Source organism: Idiotropiscis lumnitzeri, chromosome 21 (genome assembly GCF_059441095.1).
Source record: "Idiotropiscis lumnitzeri isolate Australia: NSW breed Sydney's pygmy pipehorse chromosome 21, RoL_Ilum_1.0, whole genome shotgun sequence".
NCBI lineage: Eukaryota > Metazoa > Chordata > Actinopteri > Syngnathiformes > Syngnathidae > Idiotropiscis > Idiotropiscis lumnitzeri.
Genome location: NC_142411.1, coordinates 2191486 through 2217824, shown reverse-complemented (window position 1 = coordinate 2217824; position 26339 = coordinate 2191486). Strand labels below are relative to the sequence as shown.

The 26339-nt window shown below is 42.7% G+C and overlaps 2 protein-coding genes across 15 annotated transcripts in view; one reads left to right on the top strand and one right to left on the bottom strand.

Annotated features, from left to right (window-relative positions):
* Positions 1 to 26339, top strand: part of LOC148316410 (otoferlin-like) — a 79306-nt gene that overhangs the window by 8810 nt on the left and 44157 nt on the right. For 7 of the 12 annotated variants that reach the window (XM_088286437.1, XM_088286438.1, XM_088286435.1 and 4 more), the window contains exons 1-2: positions 22444 to 22551; positions 25257 to 25315. In XM_088286437.1, coding sequence (XP_088142563.1) covers positions 22470 to 22551; positions 25257 to 25315 — 141 coding nt within the window. In that variant the 5' untranslated portion in view covers positions 22444 to 22469. Of the gene's footprint in view, positions 1 to 22165; positions 22552 to 25256; positions 25316 to 26339 lie in introns of those variants that run through there. The other 5 variants (XM_088286440.1, XM_088286444.1, XM_088286439.1 and 2 more) reach the window with 2 other exon arrangements.
* Positions 1462 to 20547, bottom strand: fndc1 (fibronectin type III domain containing 1). Of its 3 annotated transcripts, XM_088286933.1 has the most exons (21): positions 20337 to 20547; positions 17368 to 17562; positions 16735 to 16803; positions 15591 to 15842; positions 15321 to 15416; positions 15123 to 15240; positions 14856 to 15043; positions 14360 to 14467; positions 13999 to 14187; positions 11534 to 13927; positions 11325 to 11437; positions 11105 to 11216; positions 10685 to 11017; positions 9828 to 10010; positions 6943 to 7179; positions 5792 to 5900; positions 3554 to 3633; positions 3351 to 3380; positions 3041 to 3202; positions 2445 to 2567; positions 1462 to 2021 (listed from the first exon to the last, which is right to left on the bottom strand). In XM_088286933.1, the coding sequence occupies exons 1-21, from the start codon at positions 20407 to 20409 to the stop codon at positions 1906 to 1908; spliced, it is 5280 nt and encodes a 1759-aa protein (XP_088143059.1). In that variant the 5' UTR covers positions 20410 to 20547; the 3' UTR covers positions 1462 to 1905. The 3 variants fall into 3 exon arrangements, with proteins under 3 accessions (XP_088143059.1, XP_088143061.1, XP_088143062.1); XM_088286935.1 differs by lacking the exon at positions 16735 to 16803; XM_088286936.1 differs by lacking the exons at positions 16735 to 16803; positions 17368 to 17562; positions 20337 to 20547 and having other exon boundaries at positions 15321 to 15384; positions 15591 to 15712.

Below are 26339 nucleotides of genomic sequence, written 5' to 3'. Positions count from 1 at the left end.
TGTCTGCGTCTTTGGAGGCGGTTTGCCGGATAAGCTCGCTTTCATAATCTCAAGTTTTGGCTGAGCTGACGTGAATGTGGTCAGCAACATCGGTGACATTCACGGGCCAAACTCTTTGTCCTCGCCGGGACAAAGACCACCGTGATGAGATGAAAAGAGAGAGAAAAAAAAACTAAAACGTGATCTTAAAGTTACTTTGAGTGGCCCTCATGAGCAGATGTTCCTTTATGGCACGGTTATCCAAATGAAGTCAGTGTACGTCAAATAACCGCCTGAAAAAAAACTGATCGTAGTGTTGCTTTTAAATGAGTTCAACCGGAGGAAATAACTGAAATTCAAACTGTCGACTAGTTGTAAAGTGAGTTGCGTTGAGTTCCCTGCCACCACACAGCGCTCGTATCGCAATGGCATTTTATAATCAAAATGTGACAACCTGTCAGAGGTTTGGACAAATTGTCCCAACATGACCACAAAAACAAGTATTCCTCTCCCCTTAATTGCCCGACGGGAGGAGTGACATCAACATTTTGGCTTTCATTGCCGCTCATAATAAATGAGACGTATTAAATATCATCGTGAGGTCGGGGTCTCACGATGACAGGCCCCTCAAGCGAGGATCCTGAAATGTGGAAGATGAATGCGCCCGGTTGCTACCGCCACTTAGTGGAAAGGAACAGCTGCAAGTTGGAATGAGCGACAAGGCCCCAAAAGCTGCAAATGAATCTTCTGACGTCAACGATTTAATTGGCGAGCAGGCTTTTCCACTCGTTTTCCACCTGCTTGACTGTGCCTGCGACGCATCACGATGGAAGTATTTCCTTTCATTTGTTATTTCGACACCGCAAGTCATAAAAGCAGCACATTAGCCGTTGGATGTGAAAACGTGATCGTAATCAGAACGAGAACTCGTTGTCCGGCAAGACGATAATCCAGAAGAAATCCGCAAATTTTAAACAGGGGAGGGGCAACATAATAGCGCACAAAATTGATTATTGTTATAGATGATTAGATATTTAACACTTTTTAACCACTTTATCTGACCTTTTATTTGGACTCCACCATGACCATGTTCAAAACATTTTTGGTCTTTAGTTCTCCAAGTCTGCCTAATGTTCTAAATCTGCCAAATGTTATGAATCATCGGTAGATTTTAAAATGATGGAATTTCCTTATGATTTTTTATTTTTTTTAATTCTCTTTTTGTAGTATTTGCGTATTGTATATATTTGCGCCAGCTCACCTGCATCTGTGCGCAATATGTTCTTTTGGATATTTAGTCGGGTTTTAACTGCTCCAGTTGGCCGAAGAAGGCGTTATGACTCAACTCTCCCGTTGGATGGATCAACGACGAAACCTTGATCAAGCTCTGATTGAGTCATGAAACATGTCACGGATGATGAGATGATTTGTGTCCTTTTCATCGCTTCGCTTTCCAAGGCGCCTTTGAATTCAGTCTCCAGAGCAGTTCTGCACTCTTTTATTCTTCATCTGCATACATTTCAAAACATACACGCCGTAAAGAATCTGATGGACGTAAAATATAAACAAGAAGAGTCGCTGTGAGAAGCTAATAAACCACGTGTCAATTTTGAGACTGAAAATCAACACGAGTTCGTTGCCAATTAGAAACGTGCTGAGATAAATAACATTGCTTCTGGACCTGGTGTTCGGTTGACACGAATTTAACAAACACACGAACATTTTCTTCCCTCATATACAGACTGCTTTATGTAAAAATTAAAAAAAAAGTACACAGCATCAATACGCTGGCTTGCAGAGAAGCATTATGTTCATTTTGTGTGATTAAAGTGTTGTCTTTAAGTTGCGGCAAGCAAAAGTCTCTGTTTTAGTTGGTGGGGTGACTGGTAGGTTGCCTTGGTAACAGCCCCCCCTTCCTCCCCGGTGTTACCACTTTCCAGGGATCGGCACCCCGCATTCATACCAGCCCACGAAAGGATGCGACGTTCGTCTGCCGATCACTCCGAATGTGACAGGCTGCTGTCTGTAGGCGCGATAAAATCCTGGAAAACAAATCTGGAATTAGGAACACCTCAACGTCATACACAAATCCAAATCATTTTTAATGGCATTGCTGAGCTTGTAAATGACATTTCGAAGGGGCTGGACATTTTTGATACACTCAAACAAACCATTTCTTTGATTTTTTTTTTTTTTTTACATTAAATCCAAAGCAGAGTCCAAAAATGAAAATTCACAGAACGTTCTACCTCAAGGCAAACAGAGTCGAATAATTTTGCTCCCGTTATAATCGGATATTAAACATCATTCATCATAAACGGCTAAAGGGCAGATACACGGTAGATAATTGCGGACAACCTGTCCCGACGAGTCGAACCAAAACCTAAAGCAAAGACTGCAAGTGATGCCCTTCACATGCCATGAAAAGGATTCCAAAAAGATTCCAACTCTGACATCATGTTTACCTTGTGCTGAAGGCAGAGTGAGAGAGAGATCCGCGGGCCCAGTCCTGCCGTCCCTGTGGGAGTCCACAAACTGGCAATGATCCTCTCCTTGTCCCACCGTGTCTCCGATACTGTAAAAGGGCTCTGCGGGAGAGCAACAGCGTAGCGTGCACGTTATTTGGATTGATTCTTTGTAGATCTGCAAGTTGTGAGTTGATTCCATGAACCGTCTCCTGTTTTTGCTGTCATCCTTGCTTGTTTATTTATTTAGCAAGTCTGTTCACCTTGTGTTTACGATTAAGGATCGAGTCTTTCTGTCGTTCCCTTCCTGTCCATCATTTCCCTGGGCTACAGATTAGACTTCCTGTAAAAATTGGATTAGGTGAAATAACATTACTTTTGGCTCTTTGTTTTATTGTTTATGCAAATAATCTTCGCGGTGCCGGAGGGCTTGGTTCATCCCATGACCGCATCATGTAATACATCTGTAATACATCATAGGCGACCAACTGACTTGTACGCGGAGCATTTACATTCAGCAGAAGTGACGTAGACAGCAGGTTTGACTTGAGTAGATGAGAGTACTGTGCAGTATTTGTTATCCAGCTCACACCTACCTCTAAGACCGTCTCCCATGAAGATCTTGTATCGTAGCGAGTTGCACAAAACCACGCCCACAAACTTCCTGTACCACGTCCGCTTGACGTACTGACTGCCTTTACAGGAGCTGTGGGCCGAGTTGTAGCGGAAGCTGAAGGGGATCCAAATTGGCTCTCCACCTGAAATGCATTTATAATTTCATTTTATTAGATGACAGGCCGATCCCAACTGACTTTGGGCAGGAGGAGGTTACACCCTACCATTGCCAAATTTCTGCACTCGTTCAAGTTTCGATAGGACACGAGTCAAAGAACTGTACGGACTTACCAGGCGGTCTTTCGATGAGAAGCGGATCATCTAAAAGAAACAACATGGAGGAGAATTTTAATGCTTCCACCTGATAGATAAACACATCTGCTAGCCTACGATTGCGGGATTTTTATTTGTGGCAAAAATAAAGAAGCCATTTTGACATTTTCATGCTTGAGAACGAAACGTCTCAGCCGTGCTGCAGCTGCCGTGTTGCTCACCTGATTCGGTGACATAGGTGAGCGTATCACTGATCGGTCCCAACCCAAACACATTCTTGGCCTGGACTTTGAAGTAGTACCTGAAAGAAAACCGAGCGCGACTCATGAGAGGCTTTGGCGTCTCTGTTGTGCCTCTGCAAAAGTGAGGCCAACGCTAATGGCTCTAGCAGATGACTTTGGTCAGCATAATTCAGGACTGTTTCCTATTCGTTGGGATCCAAAGTCGAGCGGATATTTGGCTCTCTTTGGAGGGAGGGTAAAGGAAATGTGCTGAGGGCACAAGTGGCGATAGCAAGGGAGGATAAAAAGGAAAGAGACACGCATGTGGAAATAGTAAAGCACGGGGATGATGAAAACTGAAAGCAACAAGACCTCAAAGGGAGACTTTCTCTCAAAATAGAGATGGGGGGGTAGCTGGCTTTGCCCTCGGGTGATGAAGAAGAACTTACTGGAAGTATGACAACTTCAAGGAGGTTGTGTTTGTGCAGGAGTCCATTCACGTAAGGTCACGTGTGAAAAGTTTGCGGTCCTGTCGTTTTTGTTGCCAAAAGCCTGCACGGCCAGGCCTGGATCCAATCACCAGAACCACATCACAACAGTGAGCGAAATATACAGTACAGTGTGCATCACCAGGGTGAGAGAGAAATGGAAGAAAGGAAAGCAGATGCAGAGAGCGCTGATGTCATGAAAAACCAAATTAATAATCTGAAGCGGAATATAAAAACAAAGGAAATACTACAAAATATTTCATAGCTGCGGTAAAACCAAAACCTTGTGCGATGCACATTCTAGTCAACTATATAAAAATAGAATGGAACCTCAATAATTAAAAGTCGTAACCGTCAATTTGGAAACGGACCGTCAATTTAGAGAATATGACGAATTGCGGCCTAGCACTCAAAAGTCGCACGACTTTGTGAAATCTTACGACACTCAAAGTCACTGAAGAGTGAATTCATCAATTGTTTTTGTGAAAAGCCTTCAGTTCCGTTGCTCTTCTTTTAATGAACCCGTTCTGACAAAACTGCCACTATCGCAGAATCTGCTGCAATTTCTTCAGGGGGCCAAATTATTTACAGTTGGCTGTCAAGGTTCGAAATGACTTTTCCTGCATATTTTGTACAGTGACATGCGATACGTAGGATTTAATCTATTGAACAGAACACCTTGTGGAAACATGTCCGCATCAGAGCGGGTACATATGGTGTGTGTGTGTCTGGCAAGCAGAATGAGCCTCAAGCTTTGGGAAATGCCAACAGTGTCCCACACCGATAGTCCCGTGAGTAACCGTAACCAGCTTGGATACACACCGGTTGCTAGGGAGGAGCCACACAAACTCTTGGAAAACTCGAAACTGAAACACAGCTCCATTGTTTGCGTTCTCAAGCAGGTGCTCTGCTCGGCTGTCAGCAGATGAGACACCTGTGCTTTCGTTTCGTTTGAATATGCCGTATTGACGACATATTGCGAGATTCGAGTAAATGTAAAAAGTTTTTCATTTTGTGCCTTTTAAATAGAAGAGTCTCGTCGTTCTTGGTGAATATTCAGAACATTTTTCGCCACATGGCACTTTTTACTCAATATTGACAACGTCCCGAGCCTCCAAACATCTGACTCAGTGTGCTTGGACCACCATCAAACCGGTTTGATGTAACAATTGGCTCCCAAAGTCATCCCCTCATAAAAGCAACACATCAGTGCCATATAAATTAATATCCAAACAGATACAAACATATTTTGTGTGTTGTGTGATGGCGGGATTGTGTTTTAACAATCCCACGAACAGAAATAAACACGGCCGGAGCCAAGAACCAGCGCTAGAGGCTCAAGCACTTCATACCATCGCACACAAGTCATGAATTTTTGCAGAGATGCAATGAATAAATCAATCGAGACAAGATGTTCTCTTACTTCAAAACAAGACGTTTGTTTTTATTGTGGCCTGATTGCATAGAATGCGAAGGCCTTCCTGAAACGGATTAATATTTGGACTATTTGTTACTCATTGTTAGGCCAAAATCTTTGAATGCTTTAAAATCAACCAATAAATCACCAAATTTGACAGGTATGCAGGGCTCTAGGCACCCACGCGCCCTAATTTCTTAAAAACATGTCTAAAAAAAATATATGTATGGAAATAGATGTTTCAACCTTTTCTTTGGTGCGGCTTGAAATGGTTTTCCGTTGAGTTTCTGATTGTGTTTACAGTCTAAGCGATACAAGGTGACGAAGTGTTACCTGGAGTTGGGTTTGAGATTCTCCACAGCCAGATGTGTCCCACTGGATAACTTTGAGGACCATCGATTGTTGAGCACATCATCATATGAAGCACTGTACACCATATACCCTGTAACGTGCCACACACACACGCAAAATAGTGTAACATCTAGCAAGTGTGGGTTGGTGGTTTGTAAACCATTGCATGCAAAAATTCTATCTTCCTTCTCTTCTCGAGCCAATGTCTGTTTTCTTATTCTTGTCACTCATGCGTCGAACACTCGAATCCGGTGCGTGACCTGTAGGTCGTGCGCCCTGGAGAAATTCCCTCTAAAGCTATATTGAAACGACGTTATGGCAGCACATCAAACTGAGTTTGTTGGATTTTCAGACTTTTCTATTTTTACTGGAGCCACATCATTTACAGCTGGAAAGGGAAATACTCTTTTTTTTTTTTTTTTATAAATATCATCCCCTACTTCAACTGTGAATGAAACATTCCAAGTGAAATTGATTCCTCCCACACCCCCTAAATGCTGCACCAGATTGGGTTTTCTTATTTTATCCTCAACAACTCAAGATCAGCATCCGACCTTTTGTTTTTTTCGGCCCGAGATAACATTGTTCGGTTGTTGGCCAACCAAGTATAAGTTTAAAGAAAAAGCAAATCGTTCACACCAGCAGGAAGGAAACACTTGGCGGCTTAAAAGAAAATACAAAATACAACCGCCACCACCCAAATGTGGCACTGGAGACACGATCTGTTTTCCACATCAGAAGACGGCCCATCCCACGACACAAAAAAGGGCCTCGTGTGTCTGCCAAATAAAACACTCTGCATGTCTTTAAACGCTGCCTCTGATAGGGCAAGACTTTTCACACAATCCCAATCTTAAATCGTTATTTTTAGCCTTCGTACGTTTGACTGTTCGTTGCCCCTGAGAAACTGAAGAAAACGAGAATTTCCTCACAAGAAACTGATCATGCTTAAAGTCGCACACTCAACGATGTGCGAATCAAGTTCACAAAAGATGATTTTGTATGGATGGGCTTCAGTCGGTAAATGACCCTATAAATTTTATTACCTTTATACGATCAGAGCGAACAATCGATGATGCTGTCTGTAGTGCTTGACATCTATATATACACATTTATAAATATTCATTTCTTACCTGAAACCATATCATCCTTCAGTGGACGGCCCCAGTCCAGGATGATAAACGAATGGCAACCCTCCATGGCGACCACCGTGAGATTATGGGGTTTATTTTTGGGAGGCTGCTTCTGATTGGAGGCGCGACTGTCGTTCCTGATCAGATCTTCGAGGACGTCAACTTGGAGGTACTCCAGAGCCTCCGTCAGGGAGCATGGCGCTCCTGGATCCTTTTGGATGTAGTTCACATACGGCGCTGGCGGCAGGACAGAGACAAGAGCAAAATTCAGCTTTGACTGATGCCGTTCATGCGAAATCCTGTTAGTACATGCAGTTTATCACGTAAAATGGGCTATTGATACTTCAAAACTAATATATTTCATTTCCGTATGACTTTGCAGGAATAGGTCCACGTGACCTTGGAAATCGATCCTATTCATTCCTTTCGCAATGAAATTCTTGACTCTGATTTTTGACTTATGCGATCATAAACAAGTCCTTCCGTTGTCTCCTCCTTTGCCTCTTTGTGTTCGGAGTTTCGGGGAAGGCCAGCTGGACCTACAGCTGTGAATTCCGAGTTTAACTGGGATTTGGAGGGAACCACAAGAGCCTGGACGGGCTCCCACCTCTGCAGATGATTGGGCCTCGGTGCACGCCGAGAGTCTTCCACGTGTCAGTATCTACATTCCACAGACTGTCAGCTCAAACCGTCGTTGCACGGAGGATCATGCAACTCCCGTATTGCAAATCCAAACATTGCCATGCGTCATCTGTTATGATTAAGAGTCGATACATAGTCTTTAAACGTGTAGTCTTTCAGGAAAAGGTTGCTAAATTTGCACCAATAAGGTTCCAATGTCTTCTAATTGGGATCTTACCCTCTAGAGTACACCTGCTGTGCCCCTTAAACGGGGTCCTTACATATTGAAACACTTTTATATTAACAAAAAACTTGCATTTAATGTGCTAATTAAGACACAGATGTGACAAACGACGGTTAACACAAACGTAATAATGATTAATGACCGGAAAATGTTCAGCATTGCATCCTGGGAACTGGGGTTCACCAAAAAGTACACTAGCAGTATTTTCTTTTCTTCACAAGAACCGTTAACAGTTCGTTGTGAACATGTAAACAAAAACCGTGGACCATTTTCTACCCAGAAACTGGATTACTACCTAGGGGTTAGGTCTCTTCCGCCAGTCCAGATTTGAGTCTTTTGACCGTTTTAGGACTATTGCGGTTCTCGCTTGAATTCGGCATTGCTGGAGTAAACCGAAACGAGTCCAAAAAAAAGAAAATCTGTGTGAAAGCCAAATAACATTTGTTTGTGGCGTAGAGTGTTAACGTGTCCCTTCATGGAACGGTACTTTTTAACCCAAGTCTTCTGATTATAATAACGATCGTTTTTCATGTGAAATCCTGCAAAATTCTTGCTCTTCATCATTAACGACCCTCCCTTTTGAGACTATGCGGCCTGTGCTTGTAATCCAAAACGTGGAGACATTTCTGGCATGTGAGTCTCCAACACGGATGAAATATTAGTGGGAAACTGTTGCAGTCGAGTTCACATAAAAGCTGTCTCGTCAGGCTCATCCAACACAATTCTGCGTCTACGTGGAAGTTATTATAAACGGGATTTAGGCAACCTGTAACACTTAAGACTTTTTGATTCATGTTCGTCTGGTCGTAGATGCAACAACTAAAGATAAAGTCATCTTAAGAGAACAAATTTGACTTGTTTTATGAGTTGTTCAGGTTTACTCGGTTCAGTGCCCGTTTTTATCGTCGCACATAATAAGAGAGAATAATAACTTTCAGATGGCGCCATGTGATGGGAGGTGATCGCATTGCTGACCAAAATAAACTGTGTCCAAAGGAACAAATGTTGATTTTGGAGCAAATGAGAGCCCTCGAGAGTCTCGGGGATTAGGCTGATTAAAGCAAATGTGTCTTTTCGCAGAGAATTGCTTGCTGTCAGGGACTAGTTGCATTAAACATCGTCATCATCACCCGTTAACTACAACAACGACGAGGCCATAACGACTATATGGCTGCTCGCTCGTTAGGATCACCGTCATTTTGAAGTCAAAAGGAAAGTCCGATCAGGTTTTCAATGTGCGTGACATGCTAGTTTTGGCTGACGTCAGGGCCGTGTCGATTTTCAAAGTTAACCCTCAAAGGACCCCAAAGTCAGGTTATCTGGGCTCCCACTGCATCACATTTAATCATTATATTTAATTATGGGTCATTGTGATTTCCTAGGAACATTATAGAAATTATAGGCGTGTACAGTATGTTTCCCATTTTGTTGAATCATTATTCTGAGAAATAATTAACCTGATCAGCGCTCTCTTTTAGATAGCATTATTAATAATAACATAATAAAAATTATTTGATCTCATTTATTTCAGAAGTGTGCATCAAAATATTATTCGTATTCAAGAAGTAGCTTTCAGTATGAAAATGTACATAATCTACATAAATATTTCCATTTTGTTACATCATTATTTGGGATGCAAAAAACAGGAAATAACAAAAGAATTAGTTCAGATCAGCGTAGTTGCGATTAAGGTCTTTTGTCAGGTTTTGGGTAAAAGCCCAGCTTGGTAGATTACAATGCTTGTGCCAACACAATTTTCATGTTTTGATTGCTCCAAGAGGCATAAATGCGGCTTATGTTATTTGGATCAACATTCATCTGGGCTGGGTTTGATTGTGTTTGCATGAATCGTTAATACGTGTTTTGATTGTGTTTTGAAAAACTGTTTAGATTTCTTTTGCCAGTTGTAGGCTGAGGCATATTCTATGTTTGGATTTCTAGCCGAGGTCAATCGATACACAAAATTGCTTCTCAGTGAGAAATGAATCATGTGTTTTGCAGCTTCAAACTGCCAAGTTACCTGTAAATCGCCTTTTCCCGCTGTCATCAAACTCTGATAAAGGACCTTGGCCAGATGATCTGGTGTCAGGAGTCGGCATCTCTGTTGTGGTTGAGATGGTGGTTGTGGTGGTGGTGGTGGTTGTCGTCGTCTGCGGTGTCGTTGTGGTAGGTGGAAGCGGGGTAGTCTGGAGCAAAAAGTCATCTAGCAACAAAGGTGTTTATGAGCATTTGCTAAGCCAGGAATGATTTATTCCAAACCCAACAACATGCTGGAACATGAATCGTTTGTAGCGTCCACCATGACGTTTGTCAAACACAATGGAGTCATTAGCAGGGCAGCTCTATGAGACCGCATGTTCTTAAACCAAAACAGGCAGTTTTTTCTGTGTGTGTCTGTTTGGGCATTCAATAGGTTTTAATTAGCTCTTCTCTCCTTCCTTGCATCTTGACATGGAGTATCTGTAAATTGGCTTTGCGTCAAAAGTCTTCAACTCGTGGAGTGGTACAGTAGCCCATTGTTAAAAGCAAAACCAATTCGTACGGGGAGGGGAAATATCAAATGTCGTCCATTTGCAACATAGTTCTTGAGACAGCCAAACACCTGCCGTGAAAGTGTGACGGCCAAAGGCTCACATCAGCCAAAACAACTTGTGTTTGGCTCCGTTCATCCATACCTATCCAAAAACCTAATCCAAGACCAAATTAATTAAATAAAAGAAAAGAGAACCAATATCAAGATCACACGAGAGCAAAGAACTGGGAACTGTGAGCAAGCTGGCGAAAATGCAACATTGAGATCAGTATCTTAATCTTGTGGTAGACTTGGATGTGATAGGTAGGTCGGTGTCTGGTGTGCTGAGTGTTTATAAAACTCACCTTCTGAGTAACAGGCTAATATTCCATCTGAGTCAAGTACTGGATCCCCATAATCGTCTATTTGGGAGAAGGCTCCTGGTGGACATGTGGGGTATGGTTGTTCCGTGGTGGACTCCTCTGTAGTCCATTCTGTGGTGGTAGGTTCTGGAGTGGTGGTTGGAGCTCTAGTGGTGGTGGTAGTCGTGGTTCTGAAGTGAGGCAAGTCCAAGCCAAGCAATGGTTTTCCTCCAACCATGAGAATCTTCTCTTTAGGGTTCACAACTGGGCGACTATCTCGGCCATGACCAAACAAAGCCATGCCTTCCTGGTTCAGCAGGGGGCTTCCCAGATGGTCTGGTGATTAAGTTGCAAGTAAAGGAGTTATCAACTGAACTTGACGATTATCTAAATCCACAAAAATTCTGAAACTGAGAATGTTACCAAAAATGGTGCGTCCATCCTGGCCCAGCACTACTCTCTTTGGTTGGCCCTGGGAATCCTGGAGGACTTTTCCATCCTGGTTCATAAGAATCCCCAACTCCAAATCTACCAACTTAATCAACCAACATGTCAATGGTGGCGTTCAAACAGCAGTCATACAAGTGATTTGCCAATATGTTACTCTTTCATTAGCATATTCATTAAGATCACAAAATGTTACCCATTTGTTTCCGTCAGGTCCAGTAATAAGCCTTTGACCAACAGCTTTGCTCATTCCATGAGTGTCTGAGGACTCTCTATCCTTTGCTGTCAGAATTCGTTGTCCATTTTGACCTAAACAATTACAACATTTGCACAGTCATTGTCTTATTCTCGATCTTACTATTTTACGTCTCATATTGTTTCATGCATTTTACCATTTGACTTTACCATTTCCATTGGCGTGCATAAGAGCTCCTCCATTGGGTGTTTTGCCTCTGAGGATAGGGTAGCGACTTCTGCCCCCCTGGCCTCTTAAGCCGTCTCTAGATGAAGATGGTGACAGTGATATAGAGTGGATTTTAGCGTCTGTGAGTCCCCCAGTCCTTGTTGGAGTAGAGATTCTGCTAGTATTGTGATCTGACGTCAATACTGGTCGGAGTAGATTTGATGAGGAGGAGTGGGCAGACGATGAGGATGAATCAGATGTTGTTGAAGAACCCAGTCTTGAGTTGTGTGCTGATTGTGACCTGGTGGGAAGCCTAGATCCACCAAACAGTCTGGTTCCGAGTTGAGAAGAGCGTATCCTTCCATTTGTGCCAGTATTAGGACGGCGGTAAGTTGGAGGGATACGGGACGAGGAGCTCGTCCTTGATGGGGTCTCACTTGTAGCTGCACTCTCATTGTCCTCTGGGTTTCGGTGTGGTTCAACAGATGTAATGGCTGGATTCTTTTGGTCCACTGCAGGTTTTGCAACATTTTTATTGCTCTCACTATTTTCTCTGTCACTCTTATCGAGGTAGTCTTTATTATGATCATTGCTATTGTCGTTGTCACTTGATTCCATATTCTTAGAATGATGAGAGTCAGAGTTTGAAGAGGATGAAGGAGCTGATGGAGTTGGATGTCTTAAGTTAGTATATTCTGAATTTGTGTCACTCAATGAGGGCTTATAAGAGCCCACCCTCATCTCATCATTTTTTAGCGAGTCACGAGAGGAAGTAGCTGTTGGACCTTCACTAGTCTCCTGTATTGAGGACACTCCTGCAGAACCTGCGGCTACTGTGTCCCTACTGGGTGTCCCACGCAGACTTGGTCTGCCTGCCCCAGTTGAGGATGAAGCTCTGTTCAAAGGAGACCTGCCACCCTGTCTGGAAAATGAGAGTCGTGTTCCTGAACCCAACCTGCTCAGGAACTTGAATCTTTCCGCAAGGGAAGGATTCATTCTGGTGCGCGTTGTTTTATCAAAAAGACTCTCCTCCTTTTCCTTTTTCTCTTCTTCTACGGGATCTTCTTTGTAGCTTGCAGTACGTTCTTCAACTTTGGTTGCCTCTGTGTTTTTTAAATTGATTTGGTGATGTATCCCCCCGTTTGTTGTGGCACGTTCCGGTGATGTATTTGACTTTTCTGTGTTTTGTAAAGAGCTTTGTGTTCCCCTGTTTGAAGTTGAAATTGGTTGTTGCGAGTTGCTCTGTGGCATGGAAGGGTAAATGTTTCTGGTCTTTGTATCAGAACCTACAGCACTATTTGATGATGAGGATGATGTGATTTGCAATTTCTCAGAAGTAGATGGTTCAGATATTGCTTTGTCTATGACTCGTCCCTCGGAAGTGGACCCAACTGTTGCTTCGTTGAAGGTATTTGATGTTTGCTTCTTGATAGATTGGTCTGGTAAGGTGGATTGTGATGTGGCCTGATTCTCAGTTCTGCTTGGCAAACGTGACTGTGAAGTTATACCCAATCTGTCCCCATTGAGCGTTCTGGTTGAATTTCCTCTAAAAGGAATTCCCAGGTTTCTTCGACCAAAACCGTTTCTTGCACCAAAGCCAGATCCATTCGTCCGGCCCGATGATGCAGATCCCTTGCCCGCAGCTGTGCGCTCTGTCTGAGGCTGTGGCTTATTGTCCTTTATAACCGGAATGGTACTTTTGTTGTATACTACGCTGGGTTCATTGGAAATGTCTTTGCTCTGTAGGTGTGTAGAAGCTGTATCCTTTCTTTTGTCCTCTGATTCTATATTTCGCAGTGCTACGGTGGAAGGGGAAGAGGCCGATTTTTGAGGAAATGATGATGATGAGGAGAAAGTCTGGGTTCCTCCTTTTTGATGGACCCTGTGCTTTATGGGTTTTCTTTGCTGTGGATAAACAGATGTGGATTTAGTTGGTGATAGTGTAAAAACTTTGAGGCTAGGAGTCTCTGGAGTTGGTGGCTGATCCACTTCACTATAAATATCTTCCTCAGATTCAGAGGAAACATCATTAAATGGTTCTTTAGTCTCGATTTCAGACTCCACGGTTGTAGCATCTTCTGGAGCGGAGGTTGTTGATGTTCTCTCATCATCATCAGCCTCGTCCTCGCTACCCGAGGTTCGGCCTTTATTTATTCCATTCCTGACTGAACCTCTTACTGAGGAGATGATGTTGTGATAAGACCGTGTCTGAGAAAGTGGGCGCACCCGTCTACTGAGAGGTGCAGAGTTGCGTGGTTTAGTGGGTCTGATCGGTTCTTCTGGTGCCTCCGTTGGCTGGAGCTCTGATTTGTCATTGGTAATATCATACTTGGAAGGCTTGCTGCTAGTCCTCTGACTGTCCTTGGTTCTTGAGAACGATGAAATTGCACTGCTGGCTGGTAGCAGAAACACAAATGATCTTAAATTCACGGTCTTAACAATTTTCACACGCATACTGTATACTTACATCCTGGCATGACTACACTGAAGGCCTTGCTTAGAGGGCCGTGTCCTCTCCTGTTGGTGGCTTTGATCTTGAAGATGTACCGATCTCCAGGTGTTAGACCATCTATAGTAGCTGAGGTTATGCTTCCTCTATATGTCACACTTTTCATTCCAAATGGCTTCAGTGCAGGAGCATAAGAAAGGATGTATTCTGTGTGGTGGTGAAAGATAACCGTTGTGAAGACAGCCAAAGAGATTTGGTAATACAGGAGTTGTGGTGTCATACAACATTCCCACTCTTGAGACCTTTGGTGTTTGCCAAATACATGACCTCTTGGGATTTTTTAAAGTGATGTTCTGTTCACGATGAATTCTGCTCCTACCTCGTATCCTCCCATTGGTTTCTTCAGGAGGGTCCCAAGTGGCTGTCACAGCAGTGCCTTTCCCGCGTAGCGGTTTGACTTCAAAGTTTTCCGGTGGGCCAGATGGTGCTTGCAAGTGAGGAGAGAAAAACAGACATGGGATAATTTTGCTTGAACTACTTCAAACCAGAAAATGGACTAGGATGCTGAAACTCGAAAAAATATTGCTGCTATATATTGTGCACATTCCTTTGACATCATGCATGCAAGTTGACAGAAAACTCAGCTGGGAGTCGGAAAGTAAATGCTGACATTGCAGTGAGTCACTGCCACAACCTTGTGCACTAAAACCCAATCATAATAAAATTAGTAATACTGTAATAGAAAAAAAAGGAGGGGGGCGGGGATCTGCTGGATTTGATTAGTTCCCTTCTAGAGACGTCTGCATTTCATTAGTTTAGCTGAATCAATTTTCCTTGTGTCAAAATGTAGCATTAAACAGCATGCATGGTCCTACCTGACTCGGGGGTCCTCTGAAAGACAGATACACTCCACTTGCCATCGTTTTCTCCTTGAGAGATTTGAACGGCAAATTCATACATGCTATCAGCAGACAGGGTGTCTACCATCACTCTCTTCTGGGTGCTCTCTTTGTACTCCCAGCGTGCCGACTCACCCTTTTCCCTGTACCTTACCGTGTAGGATCTGTACGGAGACAAACAGCGAGCTTGAGTTTTTTTGTACATGTTCATTGAACGATTTTTGGGTTTCACTTTTTCTTTACCTGAATTCACTCGACTCAATCTTGCCCATTTCCACAGCGGGGTCAACCCAGGAGATGAGGACTGACTTTGGAGACATGACACGGACACTGATGTCCTTAGCCTCATACTCAGGTGGCTCTGTTTAGGACATGACAAAATATATCGTCAAATCCCCGATGAGAAATTATATGTGCATTTTCCAAGCAACCCCAACGTACCTGGTGTGGTCGTTTTGGTTGCCTCATGGTTAGCAGGAGCTCTCTGGCCCTGGGCTTTCTGTGCCTGCAGTGACACCACATGAACGGACTCAGATGCTATGAATAGAGAGGGATACCAGGCACGACCAGGGTTTACACTAATGATACTAAGAATTGAACAAAGAAAATGCACTCATTATACTCCTGTCACTGTATTCTACGTGTAGCTGAATCCCTCAGTTAAGCCTAGCCTCATACTTTGTCTGCTGTGTCATGGTTGGGTTGTCTTACTTAATTTGTGTAAGTTACGGTTCCTCTGATCAGACTGAGGCTTGGTGTGGTGTTGCTGTCTCCTCCCCAGTGAAGTTGTTCTTGTGAAGAACCCCCTCTGAGGCAGCTGGGGACCAGTGGAGGACTGAGGGGCCCTCCTCCTGAATATCCTGGGGCTCGAATCACTTGGGCGATGAGTTGTTCTGTTCACCCTGGCAGCACGCTTCAAAGCGCTCTCATTTCTGCCCACAGGATATGTTGACCTGACTGGGCCTGGGACAGAAAAAGAAATATACACTTATATGGACCAGTCGGATTGTAAAGCGGGTTGTCATGCGCTTGGCTCCTAAAGCTGCTTCAATGAAGGATCGTGTATTCCCTGCGACCATGCAGCATACCCTTTTACGCAGCTAAACCACATTCGGCCTCGGGGAGCCGGCAGTTGAGACCCTCAAGATGACTTGAAGATGGTTATCAGTAAGTTTGAACACGTACTTTGACTATTTAAAAGTTCATAGGGCAGAAAATCTTTTCGCAAAAAGGAACATGGTCTGCTGGTACATCCTGGAGGGTTCAAAGAAAGTGTGTGTGTGGGTGGGGGCAATTTTCTCCCAAACTGTCCACGCTTTTCTGCTTTTCCACTCACCTTCCTGAACTTCGCTTTGAGTTCAGATATGCACTAAAGGTCAATGAGCTCTAGTTGTAGCACCGGAGGGCTAACTTGCATTTCAAAGGCCAAGGGGGTCAACCGAAATTTGTAAAATGGCTCAGTGTGTCTTGGAAGTCTGTGATCGGCAACTTTGTCCTCCTACTTTTCTCCCATATGTTGTGCAAACTCCTCAGCACCCCCCAGAAGGTACATAGATACATTATTTGTGGCATGTATGTAGTTTTTTTTCAAGCTCAATTAAATTAAATGTGATTATTTCCCATGACACACTTGATAACCTCTCAGCAGTGGCTCGAAATCACTGATCAAATGGGATCGGAAATAAGAACTGTTTCAAAACGTTGTCCTTTACAACAAGAATAAGGATCAGGTTGATTGACACTGTCAGAGAGGTATCAACTTAACATGATTTAGCAACTTCAATTAAACTAGATGTACGATGATGTAAAACTTGATTCAATAACTTTAAGATTCTGGGTGGTTGGCAGGATTTACCTGTTGATGCGTTGCTGACAGGTGCATTGCTCAGCACAGCAAAGCCATCAAGCTTTACCCATTCCGGATCTAAAAATGAAAAATATATATGTATATATGTGTAGTGAACCCCAACCTATTGATGGTTCGCTCTTCAACAAATGTGTGAATGCTTGATTTTCACCATTCGACAGTGTCATTCAAAACTGGCCATGAGGAACTTTGTAAAAGCAGAAGTCGTCAGTTAACTTTCCTTTAACGCGTGGTTTCTGCTCGGAATTCGTCACAAAGTGTTTGCTTTTCCTGAAATCTATTCCGCTCCACTTCTGCTAGTGCTGGCTTGCTCCAAATAAGTCAAAGCAAGTGTGCCTTTGATGCCTCCAACGGTAGCTGGCCAGACACATTTATGAAGCAACGGCTGGCGGTGTGTGTTATTTACGACACTGCTGAGGAAATCTGCAAGGTTGTTTTTGGGTGGGGGCGTTGGGACTACTGCAGACGTATGGCTACGAATTTTTTACAGCTGGCAGAGCGACTACAATTCACACTGGAGATGCAACCTCAAACAAAACTGCGCTTTTTGATACATACACACATCGAATTAATATATATAAAAAGATGTATTTGTTGCGAAGAAGGTTGACTCTGTCTTACCTACATCCTCCACTAGGGGAGTGCGACTTTCCTTGCCCACTCTGGTGTAGCGATGAGTCCTCAATGGCTTGTTGGAGCTGGTCCCAAAACGCTCCACCGGTCTTCCATCCAGATGGATAGAAGGCTCCCAGCTCTCCCTCAGGCTCTTAACCAATGAAGTCGCTTTGCCGTTATGTGTTCGCAACGGCTTTTCCACTGGAATAAAAATCATGCATGCATACACATTTTTAGTTTACAGTTAGTAATATATGTGTATATATGTGTACAAGGAGACCCCTGAAGTCAAAGGTCATGTAAAGACTTTGAAAACACTGCGGTGAGGCTTTAACAAGCGCACCTTTCACCTTTCCGCAAAAATCCCTACCGCTGACCTGCTGCACGACCCCAACAACTGCACCCTGACCCCGTGAACTGACCTTTTAAATTTCCATTACTTGCTTGGCCCACCCGCCATGTGAGCAACAAAAAGTTTCAGCCCGCACGCCTGTTAATTGCCGGTCTGCTACCTTATATGGACAAGAATGCAGAAACCGAGCCAAAAATATGAAGATACTGTCACAATTCTAATGATGTATTTTCTTCTGTTGAGCTTACTCAGTCTCATAACGTGCCAGAGGCAACGGAATTCCTCGCCCCACCTGTCGGTCTTCCCTCACACCTGAGGCCAAATGAACGCTCTCAGCTTTGGCGGTAGCCTCCATCTGAAGCGCTTGATGATGAAGATGAATGGTTGCCCTCCAGGTCTCCACATTAACTCTGGCAAATCAATCAACACAAATGCTGTTCAATGTTGCCATTTTAGTCAAGTAAAACCACAGCCGCGGCTGTTGTACCACTAAAAGACGCTGCTTTGATTGGCCATAATTCAACTCGGCTGTCACCACTCCCACAGCGGCGCAGCTTTCCCTCTCGCGCTTGTCTGCAAAATGACCAACATCTCGTCGCACACTCCTCCACTACAATAACGACCAACTAGCTTGCTCCTCAAGGCATCGTCACCTGTTATTCAGTCTTGTCATTGTTTTAGCACTTTTTAGATAAAAAAAAAATATATACAAATTCCTCCAGAAATACTGTTTGACCTTTGCGGTTGACCTTTGTATCGATGACATCATTGTTGTCGCGACGGGTGTGCATATTTGTGCCTCAGACGGAATTTGTTGAACGTATTGGAACGCTGCCTTGACGTGATCTCATTACACGGGACATGTCGCTGCTGGCATTTCGGGAAGCCAGTCAAGTCGCAGGTGCTCAGAGATCCTTAAACTCACCGGCCTATTGTATGGAAAAGCCATTTTCTCCACGTTGTCCCCTCCTTCCGACATTCCCATTTTCTCAGTCAAAACACAATAAAAGCTGCTGAAATTCCTCATTCCGGGAAGTCTCCCGAGAAAGCTCCTGCAGAATTCCAGCCTGTTAAGTGGGGCAGGGAAATTAAATTCCACTGGCTTGCAAGGACATGATCGCCTCCCCCCACTCTTCTCCATCTCACTTACTCTCCCACTTTCTAGAAGGAGGTGTGCTGACATTATCCAAATACACTACGCCTCTGTTCTCCTGTTGCCAAGGTGTCCAGATACACCCAGCGGCCCACTTTTATGAAATGACTTGATAAATATGACGCTGACAAGCCGATGACATGTGAATAGAGAAAGTAAATGCGCAACAGTCGCACCTCCCGCAACAACTACTGTAGAAAATGCCCAAGAGGGAGGCCCGTAAAATGCGTACGGCACTTCGAGGCCAGCAACACTGACCTGCGATTACATTAAAGAGCGACTAAACTGTAAGTGAGAGTCTGAATGGGCCAAACAAAAAGATGAATTGCTGCAGAGGCGTGAAAAGAAATGCAAACTTGGAAAAAACGTTCCCTCGGTCACCTCTCCAAGTCTGCTGCGTTGGAGATTTCTTTTCTCATGACTCTTGTTACGATGATCATTTCAAGGATCTTTTGCTTATGAATCATATCAGACTGTAGACAACAAAGCATCCAGTACAAATTCCAGGAAAGTGGAAGTTGGAAACGCTCGCTGGGAATTTAGGGGAATAAATCTTAAATTGGCAACATTTCTGGTTTGGCCATTGGATAAATACATTTGATACCCCCAAAAATGATCAAATAATAAATACAGTTTGTCATGCCTATCGGCTTAAAGAAAGACAACAATGTTAATTATGTTTGTTTCAAAAATAAACACAAATTGGCCAACTTCATACTTTTTTCAATTTCTTTTTAACTTTTACTGGACATTCTCCACCCTTTTGCGTCCCTAACATTCAAATATGTATCATTAAATCAGTGTATTATCACTTATTTTCTGTTATTCCCCCGAGGAAAAAGAAAATATTTATTTACGGTTAAAAAAAGGGGGGGGGGGAATGTACCCAAGGGTCACACACCCGCCCCACTATTTGAGAAACTTAATTACAAAGCCATATGAATATCTTAAACTTAACGAAAACAAAAAAAAATGAAACACAATGACAGCAACAAATTCACAACTAGAGCAGAAAAACAAAATTTCACTCTACAAGCTGGAAATGCAGCTCTCATTTCATATTCTATGTTCACATACTGTATGTAAAAACTGTTGCAAAGTTTGCTGTCGTGCATAGAAAACACATAATGAATTTTTCATGTGTCAAACAATCGAGACCTTCAGTGAATAATATATAACAAATAGTAGGCGTGTCAAAATGAGCTGCAGGGCAACATTTTCACGACTATAACCAACACATTAAAACAAACCAATAGCAAAATGAAACATTGGAATTTCTGCTGGACTTTACGTTTTACGGGGAACTCCCATCCAAAATTCCAAAACCACATTTGAGAATAATCCATTCCGCATCACACCCACCACACCTATCCTGCACCCGTTTCTCCACGTGTTCATTGGCATGAAGCAAAAGTGGCATCACCCCAAACTGAACAGTCTTGTGTAGTTTGTGCAGCAGAGAAGCAATACCTGTCCATCCGCGTCCAGGTGTGCAGAAAGCGACAAAGAAGGCCAGCAGCGTGCTACTTGCGCACAGCGACATGGTGCGTGTGGTGCACAGTTGCAGGAGAGGCGCAGCAGCCAAGCGCGGAGGGGTTGGGACTCAATGACCCTCCTCCTCCTCCTCCTCCTCCTCACCACTGGGAGTCTCCCACTCCAGTGCCCAGACAGGAGGGGGAAAAAAAAAATCATACACTTGTTAGATGAGACACTTTAGAGACGTCTCTTGCCACTTGTTAGTGATCTGCTCCACTTTATGGATGCCACACTGGCACCCCTGGTAGGATAAAACTTGGGTGCGAGCCAAGTTTGGAAGGAGTTGCATTTTAGTCCACTAGATGGCGTGCTAAACCATGTTTACAAAGTGAAGTTGTTTTATACATGCAGCGTACACTTGCAAGTTGTTTTGTCTTTAGCGTCTCCGCTACACTATGAGCATAATTAAAGGATAAAATAATAGAATATTGATTTCAAATAGATTTAAAATGTGGTTAAAGACATTAAAGTTGTATTTAAAATAAATATCCATCCATCATCCTTTATTATTATTTTAATGAATTTATTCTAAATTTTCTGAGTAAAATACTAAAAATGTAAGTGAATATTTTATAATAAAGGAATATTTTAAACTCTTTTATAGCATGATATTAGGGGGGAATATTTACAAAGTTTATGTCCTGTAATATTTGTAGAATAATTTTGATTTCATGTTCTATCGGTGAGCTGAAATGTGATTCATTTTTTTCCATTATATGATTTGTTCATTACGCTATTGGAAATCCTAAATACTTAGAGTACAAGAACGAGTACATATGCTATACATAAAGTAGAATAGAAAATACAAATATTTTTTATTGAAATAATTTACTTAATTAAATTTAAATGACTCATTTGTCTTTTAAAATATTCACTTTGCCTACAAATGTTAAGGCATTTCTTGACAGTTTCAACTCCAGAGCAACAGCGCCCTCTGTAGGCTTGACTCCTTAACTTCAATGAATGCATGTGTTTAATTACGCCTCTCAGTATGGTGCCGTGCAGTTCTACACAGCTACAACAACAAACATTATGACCTCACCACTGATCATTTCTTAGCAAAGGCAGAATTTTGCATCACTATTAAAATAAAAAAAAAATAATAATAATTTTTTTTAAAAAGTATCAAAAAAATGTTAAAAATTTATAAAAAAAAAAAAAATAAAATAAATTTTTACACACATCTGCTTGTCCTGTATAGTAGCTCGTGTCTACTGGTCAAAATCCATTCACTGTCATAAATTTTAAGATGCATTAAACATATCCATGGTCAATCGTGTTTTTAAAGAAAAAGAATCACCATAATACCAAATGTTTAATGGGAAAAAAAATTAAATAAACATAATAGTAACAATCTGTTGACAAGGTTTACTTGATATGTCTCCAGCGTGACCAGAACTCCACTAAATGGGCAGAGTGGGAAATTGGTTGCTTAGCAACTGGTCAGCATCTGCCCTAACGGTTTAATCCTTCCTTTTGGAGCAGTTCCACTCATTCATAAAATACGAAATCACTCAAGTTTTTACCTTTTACGTCGTCACTCAACTTTCTGAATTATCGGTGCAATAGCAATAGTGAAACGTAAACAATAGTGGTGAGGACTGGAACATTTCATTGATTAATTCAATGCGCTCGCATCTTTTAAATCAAAACCAATTCCATTGAGAAGTGATACTGTGCTAAACGCACACAGAGGGTTGAGCTGCTTCATTACTGGGAAGCCGTAGCCCGAGCACACACACACGCGCACACACACACACAGACGCAGCCTCCTCCACTTACCCCCTGCCCGCACCCAAGCAGCGAGGGGATGCGCCACGCATGCTGCAGCCTGTGCAGTCAACTCGCATCTTTTGCAGTGCACGTACAGAAAATCACAAAACTGAAAAGGGAGGAAAAAAGAAAAGAATCTTCATGCGGCGCACATGGAAAGGATTTAGGATCGCGGCGGATCCACTCAGGAAGAGAGGCTCAGCTTCAGCGTAACACCGGCGAGCGAAAGGCAGCAGGTTCAAGTTTGACCGTAAGGAGGAGTAAGATCTTACTCCTCTCAGCCCCACTATACTCATGATGTCTCTCACGCTTCATCTCAAGTCGGTCAGCAACCTTCGAGGCAAAGGTGACCGCATTGCCAAAGCCACATTTCGTGGTAGGTGCCAACTTTTCCAGCTACTTGCTTGCTACTTGGTTGTGTTTTTTTGGGACATGAAGTGACAGTAAGCCTTATCTCTATAGTGAGGCTTAATCTAATCTATAAAATTCCAAATATTTTCATAGGTCGAAGTGGGCTTGAGCAGAAATGTGTGCATAAAATTTGGTGACGACTGATCACGGTTTTTCGACATTAAGTTACATTACGCTTTTTTTTTTTAATTACTGTAGGACTTTAATTGGTCATATTAGAAACTAAATTGTGAACTACGGCAGTGTGTTAGCTTGATTTATTTATTTATTTATTTTTAAATACCTTGAAAGTGCTAAAATGTTTGAAAGATTATAAAGATCACGCACGTGCACCAAAAACTTGTGTCTTCTCCGAAACCATCTTACGTAATGCCACTCGCTGATGTTTTCAAAAATGACCGCTCAAAGGTTTGTGTTTCCTGGCGACCAAAGCCAAATCATTCTTATCAAGTCAAAACAGTCTCCTGTTAAAAGCCCTTTTATCTTGGCCTTGACCGGCAGCCTCTGGTCAAACAAACAAGAATCTGTGCTTCTCGTAAGAATTACAGCCATCAACAACGCGAGCGTGCGCATGGGTCTGCCCGACAACTTCAGACAAGCAATTAGTCTTGTGGTCAAAGACGGCCAGCTTGGAACCGACTTGCTGATTAGAGTCAGCATGGGAATTCTTTAGGATGTCACATTAGCACCTTCCCCCTTCCTTTTTCCTGTCTGTGCGTGTGTGTAGAAAGGATGGAGGCTTACTTTGTTGTGCACACGCGCTGCAGCAATCTCTCTCGGCTCTTCGTAGTCCATGCAGCGAGTCGTTCAAGTCAGAAATTGGACGTGCGCTTGCCTTGATCAAACGAGCAGTTGCCTTCGCTTCAGTTGCTTTCCATTTAAAAGAACAGCTTGGTTGTTTTGTTCTCACTCTCAAGTGCTCCTCCATCCAACGTTGTCCAAAATCATTCTCGGTTCCGATGCGAGCCGTAAGATGCCCTGTAGCGATTCCCGGCCAATAGAGATCATTGGAAGTCATCCAATTTTAATTGGTCGGGAAATTATTGATACAAATGTCCCTTCATCTAACAATGTCAACCGTTATCGAGATCCCGGAAAGTTTTTAGTAGCGTTTCCTGTCTGGAAAGTCAGACGGCCTTCCAGAAAGTTCTGTCCGAACTGTAAATCAAGCGTGGCAGCTCTACATTTTCCTGAGTCAATCTTCAAAAAAAAAAAAAAGAACGATAGCTGCCCCAGAGCGTACATCGCCGTCTTTTTCGACTAGTTTGTCAGCGAGCAGCGAACCGTCAGATAATTTGATAATAGATAAGCGTTGCGCAAAGCTGGCATTCCTAATGAATTGATTGCAAGGCAGAGACTTTGATGAGCCCACCATCTTATCTGCAGCTTCAATTGTTCATGCTTACGATGAACAATTTCGCTGACCCCTGCCAGACACGAACGAGTCAAGTGAATCGAGTTCGAAAGTTTGATTTCACTGCAGCTCCAGATTAGACTTCATCAGCTATCTTCAACGTACTACTTTTTTTTTTTAATTATTATTATTTTTTAGACAGGGCTTTGGTATTTCACAAAAAAAAAGTTTCTTTCATGTTCATCCACACAAATCCAAAATATAAAAAGTCAGTACTTCTCACTTCACATGCCAGCTTGGGCAACCTGATTAGCGGCGAGCTTTTAGTTTGTAGCAGCCCACCTTATATAAGCTTCATACCATCTACTTTCACAAACCCACGTCTCGATGGTATAAAAAAAAAAACGAGGAGGGGGGAGGCAGCAGAGCTTCTGTTTTGAATAATGTAGGAGGGATAGTATCATCCTCTCTGACATCTAAGTGGTGTTTATTTAAACATGAAAAAAAAAAATCATTTCAAAAGTTTTTGTGGGGATATACGCTCGGAAAATGACGAGTCAGCGTTAAAAATATCAAATCGGCTTTCATTTAGCGCAACAAGGAGGTCGTTCGTCTTCTGTTTTAAAATTATTTGTCATCACAGTCTTCTAAAGTCCAGAGGGATTATGTGCAGAAGATAACAGACTAATGATGAGCTGGACCAAGTCTGTCTGGTCGAGCGCGCAGACTTAGTAGATCGAATTTCACGACGCACCGTTCGTCCGTGCAAACAGCGACTCTGTGCTTGCACAAAAACACGCAACACCTGCACAAAAGCAAACGAGGACACAAAGACAATTGCACGCACACGCCCGCCGCCATTCATGAGCCTCACAAAACAACCAGGTGCGGCGCGCACGACTAAATCACGTGACACTGACCTATTATCTGCTCTCTAGTTCATCGTAAGGTCCACCAATAGAAAACGTGTGTCACAAATTCGGCTTTTACATAAATAATTGGTTAGAATTTTTTTTTTAATTTTGATTTTTTTTTTTTTTTATTATAATTGACCAGTAATATTGTTGCAATAAAAGAACACATTTTTCCCTAAAAAATATATTTTTTTCTATAGCCACTGTAAATGCCTTTCAAAAGAGTGACCTGCATTCCCGAATGTCAAATCTGTCCTGCAACGCATCTTAAACTAAAACCTAACTAATTGCGCTCATCCGCGGCATCCGAACGGGCCCTTCCATCTTTAAAGAGCAACGCCATTTATTGCAATCCGGCTCTTGACCCCAAGCTGATGTCTTGATTGGTCTTTACCTTTTCAGGGTCGTCCTTCTACAGCCGCGTGGCGGCCAACTGTGAGGAGGTGGCTCACTTTAACGAGGTGGGTTGCCTTTTTATTTCCTTCCATTATGGCTTTTGGGCGATGATCGCTTGGATTCAAAGACAACACAGACTATTTTAGTCGATAATGACTTGATTTCACATCAATAGTGGCTTTGTTTACAACCAACGCTCATTAAATCCATTTTTGCGCTCCAATCGGGTTTACCAATTGTCACAAATTATATTACAAGTGATTCTTGTCAAGAAGTGCGTGGGTCTCTATTAGATTGATAGCAAGACTTATGACTTACAAACGACGTGATAAACATATTATAGCATACTTGATTCGGAAATCGTAACGCTTCATTAAGATTATCGTTCTCAACAACACTCAAATGAGCAGCGCGCAATGACCGATTTCACCAGTTGTTGGCCACTGGTGGGTGTTTTTTCTTTTGGCATGCTGTGAAAATGTGGATTCCTGCAGGCTTTTGTCCCAAAATAAAAGTCATTTGAAATGCAAAGTGGCAATTGAGCAGCAAGAAGTATAAAAGAGAGAGAACGCGATAAGGATGGGAGTGCAGCAAAACAGGCTGAAGGTAGAGAAGAAGAAAAAGAAATATCCTTTGTTAGTTCCCCTCGGTAGGAATTCCATTTTGACACTCTGCTGTTGAACGTGTTGCATAAATGACAGTCAAGTGGACACCAAAGACTTTCTGATGTAATCCCCCAAAAATGAATCTCATTCGAGCGCATTTTTCCCGATCGCACAGAAGCCAAATAAATTCTCATGAGCACCAGTTGGGAGACGCCACCCAACATTTTTTGTCTCCGTTTTTGCTTTTACACAGAAAAACGATTTGCCTTTGAAGCGCTCTTAAGCAGAGTGCTGCTGCATACTTCCTTTGCTGATAACCGAGACGTTTGTTTTAGCTTCAATCAGGAAACTGAAAGGATGAATGCATTTGGCAGCTTCCACAATCCGACACAAATGCAAAACCAGATTAGTTCGCCTACCTCCGCATTCAAGCCACCTACTACATGCACTGACACCTTTCACATTTGTGCTATGAGTGTGCCCG

What these genes read in the sequence shown, in the direction of transcription:
- fndc1 (XM_088286933.1), bottom strand. Translation starts at nt 20,409, where the DNA reads ATGTCGCTGTGCGCAAGTAGCACGCTGCTGGCCTTCTTTGTCGCTTTC. An exon ending in CAGTGTAGTCATGCCAGGAT is followed by an intron (nt 13,928 to 13,998) that starts GTAAGTATACAG and finishes TTCTGCTACCAG; the next exon opens with CCAGCAGTGCAATTTCATCG. An exon ending in GAAGGATGATATGGTTTCAG is followed by an intron (nt 5,901 to 6,942) that starts GTAAGAAATGAA and finishes GGCACGTTACAG; the next exon opens with GGTATATGGTGTACAGTGCT.